An 11,031-nucleotide genomic window follows, 5' to 3' on the forward strand; every position below is an offset into this window, starting at 1 on the left:
CGCCAATCCGGTCCAGTTCCTGGGTGGGTCCATGGAATCAGTCCCACTAAGTTTTCCTGGACAAATAAAAAAATAGACTAGTCTAATTCTTGACCCGTTGGTGGGTTATGTTCACCACATGCTACTTTGACTTACCTTAATGCACGTGTGATGTATCTTCAGTATACACAGAACACCCCTACTTTGGCATTTGATTTCACTAGTCTGATGCAGAAGTCATGCACTTCCATTTAAAATGGTCTGACAACTTGCTCAAATCTCAAGAGTTAAAAGGCTCTCATTTAAGCTAACAAATTGAATGAGCTTAAAACCCTCCAAAACAATAACAACAAGATTTGCCACAAAGTTCAATTACACATCACAACAAGATTTGTCACAAAATTCACAACTTCACAAGCTTCACATCAAATACATCCGTATCCTATATTATATATCACACGTAGGAGTTTACCACAAGTTCACAATAGTCAACAAGCAAACAAAACAACTCTCCCATTTTCTTTTCTTTTTTTAATTTTTTTTGGTCAGATTTTTTTAATTAAAATTTTAAAAAAATAAATATATTATTATTATATTACCGATCCGGTCCAAGTGGGCGGTTCCACACTAGGAACCGGGAACCGGACCGGTTCCCTTGGGAACCGGACCGGTTCCGGTCCGATTATGGGCGGTCCCAGGCGATCCGGGCGAGTCCCGGTTCTTTTGCACACCCCTATTTCCACCTACTCGGATCTTGCTAGAAAAAGCTATCTGATGAAAAAGGGGCCCTGAATTTTCCATCACCCTGATGCTTTCTGAATATAAAAGAGGAAAACACAAGGAAAAGAAGATCCTGACTGAGGTTGTGGCTAGGCTCACAAGGGCACCACGACAGTTTCAGCTCAGCGACTCTTTACAATTTGGAAAAATCCACAACGGGCATTCTAGACAGTAGACGCTTGATACCACACAGTTATCTGGTGTCTTAGCCCAGGCACATTAAACCGACGATAACGAAAAACCAGGCACACGTATAAAGTTAAGAGCCATGCATTAAGGCCAAACATAGGACTTAAAAGAGTCACCAGCAACCAACAACCATCTTGCACTTGACGTTCACAAAGCTCAACTCCAACAAAAACGTACAAAGCATTTCTAAAGCATATAGACTAATCCACGATATTTAGGATTCAAAGAGAGCAACAGGATCTCCAAAAGGACATTCTTCAACGTTCACTTTGATACTTGGAAGTGCACTTTGCAAAGAACCATCACCGGCATACCACCATCTTGACTGCAAGCCCCGTGCTTGTTACTCAGGATGCTCTTAGTGCGGGCTGCACAGGAAATGCCCAAAAGAAAGTACTTCATTTAACAGAAAATATGCTAACCGTAGATACTAGCACTATGCCATCATAAACCAGATAAATCCACTAGCTATTGGTTAGTAGTAAATGGAAATGTGCTGAATTCCAACAACATAACGAGGGAACATGCTTCATTCATGCAAATTCAAAGTATTAATACTTTTTCCCATAAGAAAATTTGAAGTAATCTACCTTCTTTATCAATTTTCTTGTCAATGGAACAGCACATGTGTGTCCCAGCAAAAGCAATCACCTGATAAATATCAATTGCTATAGGTACGGCACCTAAAACTGTATAAAATATCAATAAAGAACGCATCGTACACACCTGAAGGAATCCTCACAGATCTATCTCAACATAATAACTTAGGCCATTTATTGTCGACCACTAAATTTGCAACATAAAATAATTATCAAGTTTCATGCCAACCTAATTGCCAAGTTCATATTAAAACAAAACGATTCTTTGATGAAATGAGAAATTATTTGACAATTAGCTAGAGTGCATGGAAGAGACGCATTGTTCCAGACCAAGACTTAAAAACAACAGATATACCTGTAAGACCGCGAACGAGACCCTGAAGGACCGTGAATATTGCCCCTTGGACTATGGGACCTGCCTGCCGGATAACCCCTCTCCTGAATGGGACTTCGACTATCTTCCCTCAGACTTGGAGACCTCTTACTGGACCGCTTAACCTTGTGCTCCCGAGGAGACGGAGAATGTGATACAGACCCAGATCGCATTGGAGAGTGATACTGGTCCTTTGCCCCACGGCTCCTGGTTCAAGGAATTAGTAAATATAACATTGATCCATTTCAGATGGGAAATGATAGCAATGAAACATAAAGATTCCCATACATAAAACTGAACACAATCTAGGGTAACAAAAGATCTTACGAGGAAACATTACTCAGCTTGAAGCATGACTTTTACAAAGAAAGAACAAAATACCATCAGCAAAAGCAAATAAAAAACGAAAATCTGTTTTGCAAGTCAAGAAATCATACTCAACTTACAAAATCATATAAGCATCAACATGATGGTATCACTATCTAACTGATTGAAGATGACTTTTACCTGCACCTTTATAAGAGTTCCGTACAAATTACCAACTTGGGCCCAAATACTGGAATTAGTCTCATTAACGATGTACTGGCACGTCAGCATCCAACAACTGCATGGCTCTCTTTGGCCCAACTTTCTAAAACCTCAAACTATCTTTGACAATGTCATCATATCTCTACACCGGTATTGCTTCCCTTGATTGAGGATGATTTCTTTCTTTGGCCAAATAAAAGCTCTAGTTCTTTTCTTAACTGGATGGTATATGCAAAACAAAATAAAGCTTCAAAACCTTTTCATTAACAACTATGTTAGATCACACAGAAAGAACAAATAGTGAAAAAAAGGCACTTTAGTGATTTAATCATCTGCTGACAGTGCTTTACTAATCAGTTCAGTTGCAACTGCAGGCCACCAGACCTAGTACGCAAAAGCCCATGCTTTCTTGACAGTAATTGGCGAAGGTGGGATAATAACATATAGAAAAGCTTTGACAGAACGGTAAGGGAGTTGTCCATCACTGTCTTTTCTCGTTTAACTTTATTTACCCATAGGTCTTTAAAATCTTCCTGTTCACTTTAATATCTGCATAAACAAGGCCACAAGCAGATACTGTTCAATACCACAGAAATGATGCTGCACTGCATCAATCACCCCATATCGATAAAAACCATTGTAGTATGAACATTATAGGATAGAGATGCATCACATTACTAATACCATAAGAGGCCAGTAAACAAATAAATTTCCCACATTACAGCAATCTGCCACGCTTAAGTCAGCAAAGTTTTCCTTTCAATTTTACAGGGCAACTCTTTTTCATTCATAAGCATAATGTGAATGATCGACAACTAAAACATCCCAAGAAAAATGGTTGGCTAGGACGATTGGTCACCTTTGCCATGCATTTAGCCTGTCTTGGATATTTCAAGAAAAGTCTACTATTTCGATAGATTAAAGTTGATAGTTCACTACAGTCTATATCCAGAATAGACCAATAGCTTCTATCTATAAGCACAAAATGTCCAAGAGAAGTAAAAAACATGAAGTTTACCTATTTTAACAAGAGAAAATGAAGAATGTATAGCTTTCTGCTCATAATCTAGCTAGGGACAAAGTCCCATACCACAGTTATTACGAACAAACAGGGAATACAAAACACATACCACTGTAAGGAAAAGAGAGTGAAATTCTACTGCTCTAATACCTTGGGCAATATTATCCACTAAAGTTCACGAAGGATAAGAATCTACAAAGAACTCAATCTACCTTTTATTTAGCAAGGATTGAACTGAGATAACTTGATCTCCCTTTCATTTACCAAAAAGATTGAAACTACAATGCACAAAGCATTTATAGTTGAAAATAGATATAAAAAGTATAAATATCACATCATACTTGACATACACAACTTCAACAAATAAAAGCGAAAGAATGCCACTAAGGGTTCTGTATATTCTTCCCAGGCCAACGAGGCACCCTTAGTACTGTAAGATCCTAATATGCTCAACTACAGTGTACTTATCAGTTATCATCCCAAAAGAGGAACGGGAAAGTGTAAAACCAGTAACAGTGCAATTAAATCCACTCGGACAAAAATGCCGAACCTTGAGTCATGCCTATCTGGTGTTGGTGACCTTGAGTAAGCTGTAAGAAAATACAAAAGCAGAATAAGATACTCCAAACTCACAAGTATGTCCAGCATGACAGACTACTTTATTCTTTGTACAACCCAACGGAAGAGAAAGCCACACATCAGAATGGACATGATGTCAACGTTACTGACAATGATTATGGCGTCTTGGAGATCTTGATGTACTTCTCCTTCTTTCCCTATGTCGCCCACTTCATTTAAAAGGGGGGGTAAAAAGAGTGAATCAAAAAAAAACACCCGTCACGAATTGATAAAAACAAATGCCATAAAGACAGCCCAGTGAAATGGAGAATGCAACAAATCATACCTCACACGATCAGTCACGCGCTCGCTCACGCGCATCTCATGAGGAGTTTTTCTGTTCTCCTCAGCAAAAACAATTCTTATCTCACGTCCTCCAATAACAGTATGATTCATTTGCTGCTTAGCCTCAGCTGCATCTTCTGCATAACGGAACTTCACAAATCCAAAGCCACGAGGCTCCCTGGTAATGCAATATACAATCACTGAAGTTACTAAATTACATGCCCTGTGATTGTCAGAGATGAGATATAAACAGATCAGCAAGTAATGGATCTCCTCCGTTCGATTTTTGTCCATTTTCGGAATCACAGTAACTTAATACCAAAAAAAGAAAGTATTATACAGTATATTAGTCTGCATCAGAAACCAGCCAAACAGCAAGCCTCTAAAAAATGGCACTCACATTGTAAACACAGGTAAGGGAAGCCCGTAAAACAATGGTAATATGGCACACTCACTAATGCAGATATCTTGTGACAAGTACCATCCTTTTTTGGCAAAAAAGGTGACAGGTACTATCCAAATGAATTTATGTAAGCCCGAAATGGTTGAACCCATCATTCTCTCAAGAGTTCTTTAGTTCATATGTTTCTTCAATCACATGCAGCTTGGCAGCTCAACGTATTCCGAATTAGTATTCCAAGGGAAGGGATGCAGGACAGGGAGAATCAACTAAGACAGCAATTCTTCATCCAACCAGAAACCAACACTAAAAACAGGTTTCTTCACTAACCACATGTCAAACAGAAAAAAATAGTAGCTGCAAATTGGATAGTCCAGCATGAAAATTTTGCAACAGGAAGTCGAGTTTTAGAACCGTGAAACTAGGATAGTATATGCTACTTTACACAATCTGCAGAAGCAATGTGGGACAAAGCAAAGATTATTATGGTATCGATGCATAACCTAACTTTATACTCATGAATGGGGAACTTATAAGTCCACACCTATACAGCTCATAGTTACTACTCCGCTCGTCAATCAATTGGCTGCTTTCGAAGTGACCGTGCACAAAGACAAGTTACTTCCATCACTAAGTATGTCAGCAACATCAAATATCAGCACAAGGTTCTTGCCAGACTCAGATGTACTACCAACACCAGACTGACAGTTCACACCGCATTAAACCCGACATACCCCGTGTAATAATTCTTAGGAAGGTAGACATCCTTCACAGGACCGAACCGCTCGAACGGCACCCTGAGATCTTCCGCCCTGCAACCACGACAGCAACAATTAGCCAAAATAATTCACGTCGAAAGCGAATCCACGTCGCCCTCCGATGTCCGAACACAAGAGGCGATCGGGCAAAAAACCACCGAGACAGTACTCGTTACTCGTACGCCACACACTTCAACGTCACTCCCGCCAAGCGAACAAGCGAGCGAGTACGAGGATCCACAACCCGACTCCGGCATCCAAAAGCAGGAGGGGGGGGAAGAAAGACCTGGTGTCGAGGGGGAGGTTGCGGAGGAGGAGGCCGGAAGGAGCGGGAGAGCGGCGGTCCCGGTGGTAAGCGCGGCGGTCGCGAGGGTCCTCGTCGTAGCCGTGGCGCTTGCGGGCGCGGGGGGCCGGGGGGGATCGGCTGCGGCGGCGGGGGCTGAAGCTGCGGCTCCTGCTCCTGTACCTCGCCATGGGCGGCGCTCGCCGATTTGGGCAGGGGATCTCTGCTCGACGGTCTCCGATGTGGGAGAAACCCTAACCCTAGCAGAGGAAGGTGGGGTTGGCTTTCGTAGTTTTGGAGGGAGAAGGAGCAGAAGAAGAAGAAATCTGCGTACGGTAACGTTTCTGTTTCTCGGAATAATTTCTTTTCAGAAATAATTTTTTATATTTTTATTTTCTGAAAGAGTTTTTGAGCAAAATAATACGTTTGGTAACTGCACAAAATTTCTATTTCTAGAACAGAAATGTGTTTAGTAACTGCACAAAATTTCTATTTCTGTTAAGATATGGGTTTAGTGGGTGGGTTGGACATGGATTCCAAACTCAATCCATTTAGACCCATTTATTTTTAAGCTTTAAAATTTAAAACCCATTTAAGGTTTACTCTTTAAAATTAAAGTGATCCATATATGACCCATTTATTTTTAAATGGGTCATATATGGGTTTAAGACCCATTTTGACACCTCTACTATGGACGTACGTCGTGACTTTTGATCTGTGACAGTGATTGTTAGATGCTCTAGACAGTGATTTCATACCCAAAACTATATATAACAACGGAAGTTTCCATAGTCCTTCGAGTGATCTATTCACCGATACCGTCCTAAAGAGATCATACCCTAATACATTTTTTCACGTTTCCTGTATAAAAATATCGTACAACACAAACACTTCAGAAGTGTTTCAATGAACGATTGAGATTTAATCTTTTATGTTCTAATGGTCACCAATCTTCGAGGGTCAAATCCCCCACAATTTGTACGACCGTAGGGATTCACTCCCGTATTTTCGAATAAGGTCCACCTCGAAGGCTCGCCGTTGTCCAATCCAATTAATTTCTAGAATGATAAAGCAAGTTCCTTTTCCCATCAATATGCACAGCACAATTAGTGGCCACTATAGAACAATGAGAATTATGCGCAAGTTCTCAATGTCCATAGCACATCAAATCAAATGCAAAACAGCAAGAACTCCTATAGTCCGAATGCTTCTCTCCTAGAATTTCTCTCCATATTGGATCTGAGAAATCCTAGAGGGCCCAATTAGCCACGATCAAGAGAATTCCACGGGCTCAGGCGCCAATGGACATCCACGGACCGCTTCGGCGTCGACGCGCGAATCCGACGGGCCCTCGATTTAGCCGGCGGCGCAGACATCGAGCGTCTTGGACTCGCGCGTCACCAAGAAAAGCAAGTCCCCAAATTTCGCCCGGCCGAGGACCTTCCGATGCTTAAGACCCTAGTTGGTATGAAGCTATATAGAGAATGTGTAGGGGTGTGGAGTTATGGAGGAAATAGACGGGCCACTAGTGGGCCTTAGGCTTTTGAATTTCACCGCAAAGCACACAACTTCTTTCTGATATCTCACTCTCTCATTCATACCAAGCTACAATTTGAAAATACGCAGACACGTGTCAGCTCGAGGGGCTTGCAGTTGACCAGTCTTAACAGTCATGTACGCATCGTGCGAATTCGAATGCATTTTTATACGACCATCAACTCATCTCGGATTAGATGAACTCCGAGCCAATGAAGTACCCCACCGATTGCGTCGAGCGAGTTTCATCTCGAGCTCCGAGTGAAATTTACTGATTCATTAGGTCGCGCCGAGTCGAGCTACCTTGGTGGTTTTATCGACTCCACCATCTTGACGGCTGCTTTATTTCACTGTATTGATGGCTGTATCCGAGATTGCTGACTCCATATATTTTGTTGATTTCCTCGTACTATCAATTTGTCATATTGTCGATTCGTCAAGTTGTCGAAAAAGAAAAGAGGGGGTAAAATAGGGAAACACGGCACTCGGCTTGAAGAGTCGGCCCAACTTTTCATCCCATGGGAAAAGAAAAGGAATAACGACATCCTAAATTTTGGCCCAACGAGCAATGCGGTCCCTGAACTTTTAATTTGTTCAATGTATTCCCTGAACTTTAGCTCAATGCGCAATGTGATCCATGAACATTTCATTTGTTCAATGTGGTCCCTGAACTTTTGGTTCATGTCATACATTGAACATTTTCATATAGAGGACAGGACCAGAAGTTCAGGAACCACATCGAACATATTAAAAGTTCAGGGATCACGTTGGCCATTTTCATATAGTCTGGGTCTACGTTGAACATCGATTACATGAACAAATTAAAAATTCATAGATCACGTTCCGTAGTGAGTCGAAGCTCAAATACCATTTTTGTCATTTTTTCAAAAGAAAACTGATCCCGACCACTGACGTGAACCTACGGAGCTTCCTGAGTGGGGGGGAACAAAGTCGTCGATTCGCATAAAATAACCCAAATCAAACATCCATCTCGGACAGTTCCCATCTGATCTTTTAGCTTTTTATCTGCCTATTCTGCACCATGAAGTTAGTCAGATCTTTTTTTGGTTTGGCCAAACGTTGGAAAGTGACATATTGGGTAGCACTCTTGATGGTCCAAAATTCATCTGCCCAATTAATCCCTCAATTAACCAAAATGATTGAAGCTAAATAGCTAGGGCAAATCTCCATGGATTAGCTAAATCAAAAAGGTCAACTGCAACGGGAATTATAAGATGGCCAATGTTTTTTCGGGACTCGTGATGTACGCGTATGGCTGGCTGATCTCGCCTTCGAATAACTCTTTTTTCTTTTGACGAGAGTACGAACGCAGAGGCTCGACTATCTGATGGTTCGTGAATGCTCTGCAAGTCAGGTGAACCCTGACTCGGTTTGCAATTTGAAAAAATCGCCCGACGCCTAGACCATCTGTGTTGACCTCGAGGGCTGCCTTCGAACGAGCTAATCATCGCGTTTCCAGATTCCCCGCAAAAAAGCCCCACGCCCACTTCCCCCCAAATTTTTTGTTCTTTTTTACATCCCATAGATCTCACCCCGTTACGCAAAGGCCCCTCTTCTCTTAAGCCAGTACGTTTCGGAAAAAAATTAAGATCGCGCATTGGATCGGGTCCGGCGATCATATCATGTTACCCGTCGGAAGTGTCGGTGGCTGATCCGTCGTAAAAGTGTTCCTATCCATTCTCGATCAGCAAATCACGATATGAGTTGATATTATAATGAACGCTCGTGTTGTAAAGTCATGCCCAAATTGTATGGAATGACGTGTTTGGAATCATGACCACGCCAGTTAATTGCCTCGGTCAAGAATTTGAATCATGACTTATTTCACTAATTATTGTTATTATTATTATAATTATTATTGTTTTGACATTTCCCTTGACTTTTACGAATTTCGCGTATTGCCTACACCAACCCCAATAGTCCCCATTTTCCATTTAAGCATCATTGTCCTGTCCCGTCGGCATCATTACAAGGTCAGAATATTAGTTATTGCGAGAATTAATTAAATTCAAAACGGATAATCCCATTTCAAATCATGGATAAGATGAGTAATTAAGAAACTATAATATAATGAGATGACAGGTCGATGTCGAAGTGTTGCCCTTCCATCGATATCTGCGGGGTCCTCCATTTCCATATACGACAAAATCCATAAAAAACAAGAACATGGGATCGAAGTATAATCCATTGCGACATGTCAAAGTGACGTGAAACTTTTTATTATGGCGGGAGATGAAAAAGAGAACACTTTTTTTTCGTGTTAAATATTGTAGATTTATTTAATAAAAAGATTTTTCGTTTTTACCGACGTAAAAAAAAAATTTGTATCATAATAAATGGGTACCTAACATTTATATTTGATTCATTTAAACAATCAAAAATCGTATCAAGTGTAGAACGAATTTAACATATGGATCTTATTTTTAAATATTGCAGGAGGCCCTATTAATTATATTCAATGAAATAATATTTTAATTTCAATGCACTGATTACGCAAGGTGAGGGAGAGGTTGTACTTTAAGAACGACAAACTTTCGTTATTTGAGTATTTCACGAATGCCTTCGTGACACTTATTAACAAAATTCTTTACATGCATATCGACCTTTATGGGCGTGCAAAATATGGAAAAGATCGCGATGGAGGAAAGTCAAACGCGATGCCGGTCATTTCATAGAATACATTTAAGTGATTGTAAGATGAGGAAGGAAAGTCTAATTCGAGACTCAGATAGAAGAGAGATTTATCAGACAACATGACAAATATGTGAACGTTTTAGAGTGCCATTTTCTGTCGGCACCTAATTATCAAGGCTCCCTTTGTTAAGTGTAAAATGAATTATTCGAAAAATCATTTTCCTAAAATTGTTCGCCCCGTATCGTTCGAAATAATTAGATAACAAAATTTATATCTAAACAAGATATTTTTTTTATTCTTTCATTTTTCGAAGCGATATAAATTATTACTTTTAGGGAAGTATTTTTCAGTTTCTTTATTTTTCCGCACGGAGCGTAACAGCGGTGTGATTTATTTTATTTATTTCTCAAATTACTGGTATTTCGCGAAATTTCTAAGCTGAAAACTCGAAATTAAAATTTATCTGGGAAATGCTTTATTTTAAATTTATTTATTTTTATATATATATTTTTTTTGGGGGTCGGAAATTAAAGATATTTATTTAAGAGTGGGTGAGAAGATAATGACGAGTCATCTGTTTTTTTAATGGCTCTTGGTGAAAACGAAGGGGTAGTGGTGGTGGGGACAGTGCCTCCAATGATTGAGAAATAATAAATAAAATAAATTATCTTCTCATAGTGCACAGAAGCATCTCTCGACCCCCGGTCCGAAGCAAGCCCCCGCGCTTCCCCCACGCGCGCCGGGCGACGCGCGCTGAGCCCCCACCGCACCCAGCTAGGCAGCTGGCGCGTGGGAACGACGGCGCGTGAGGGATCCGGCTCGTGGGGGTCGCACGCATGGCCCGCCGATGTCGTCACAGTTTGCAATTCTCCTAGGACAAGACAACCGCGTCGCCGCTCGCACGTGGCCACGCGTCCCCCCCTCCCCGCGCAGCCTCGTTGTCGCCATCGCGGGGGCCATTTTCTCTCTTTTTTTTTTTAATTTTATTTTTCTGACGCCTCACATTTTTCGCGTGTTTGTCAATAA

General features: G+C 40.8%; 1 protein-coding gene across 6 annotated transcripts; it reads right to left on the bottom strand.

Annotated features, from left to right (window-relative positions):
* Nucleotides 1-1,013: 1,013 nt before the first annotated feature.
* LOC115691360 (serine/arginine-rich SC35-like splicing factor SCL28) lies at nucleotides 1,014-6,120 on the bottom strand. Of its 6 annotated transcripts, none has more exons than XR_008815044.1 (8): nucleotides 5,817-6,120; nucleotides 5,507-5,584; nucleotides 4,374-4,550; nucleotides 4,199-4,257; nucleotides 4,020-4,059; nucleotides 2,961-2,997; nucleotides 2,428-2,666; nucleotides 1,961-2,127 (listed from the first exon to the last, which is right to left on the bottom strand). XR_008815044.1 is itself a non-coding variant. In XM_030617966.2 (7 exons), the coding sequence occupies exons 1-7, from the start codon at nucleotides 6,002-6,004 to the stop codon at nucleotides 1,307-1,309; spliced, it is 777 nt and encodes a 258-aa protein (XP_030473826.1). In that variant the 5' UTR covers nucleotides 6,005-6,120; the 3' UTR covers nucleotides 1,014-1,306. The 6 variants fall into 6 exon arrangements, 2 of the variants coding, with proteins under 2 accessions (XP_030473826.1, XP_056161634.1); XR_008815043.1 differs by having other exon boundaries at nucleotides 2,833-2,997; XR_008815042.1 differs by having other exon boundaries at nucleotides 2,764-2,997.
* Nucleotides 6,121-11,031: the final 4,911 nt, after the last annotated feature.

Source organism: Syzygium oleosum, unplaced genomic scaffold (assembly GCF_021117445.2).
Source record: "Syzygium oleosum isolate NSW1041296 unplaced genomic scaffold, Sole_v2.1 Sole_v2.38, whole genome shotgun sequence".
In the NCBI taxonomy this organism is placed as follows: Eukaryota; Viridiplantae; Streptophyta; class Magnoliopsida; order Myrtales; family Myrtaceae; genus Syzygium; species Syzygium oleosum.

What these genes read in the sequence shown, in the direction of transcription:
- LOC115691360 (XM_030617966.2), bottom strand. Translation starts at nt 6,004, where the DNA reads ATGGCGAGGTACAGGAGCAGGAGCCGCAGCTTCAGCCCCCGCCGCCGC. An exon ending in AACCTCCCCCTCGACACCAG is followed by an intron (nt 5,585 to 5,816) that starts GTCTTTCTTCCC and finishes TCGTGGTTGCAG; the next exon opens with GGCGGAAGATCTCAGGGTGC. An exon ending in CCAGATAGGCATGACTCAAG is followed by an intron (nt 2,128 to 4,019) that starts GTTCGGCATTTT and finishes TCCTTGAACCAG; the next exon opens with GAGCCGTGGGGCAAAGGACC.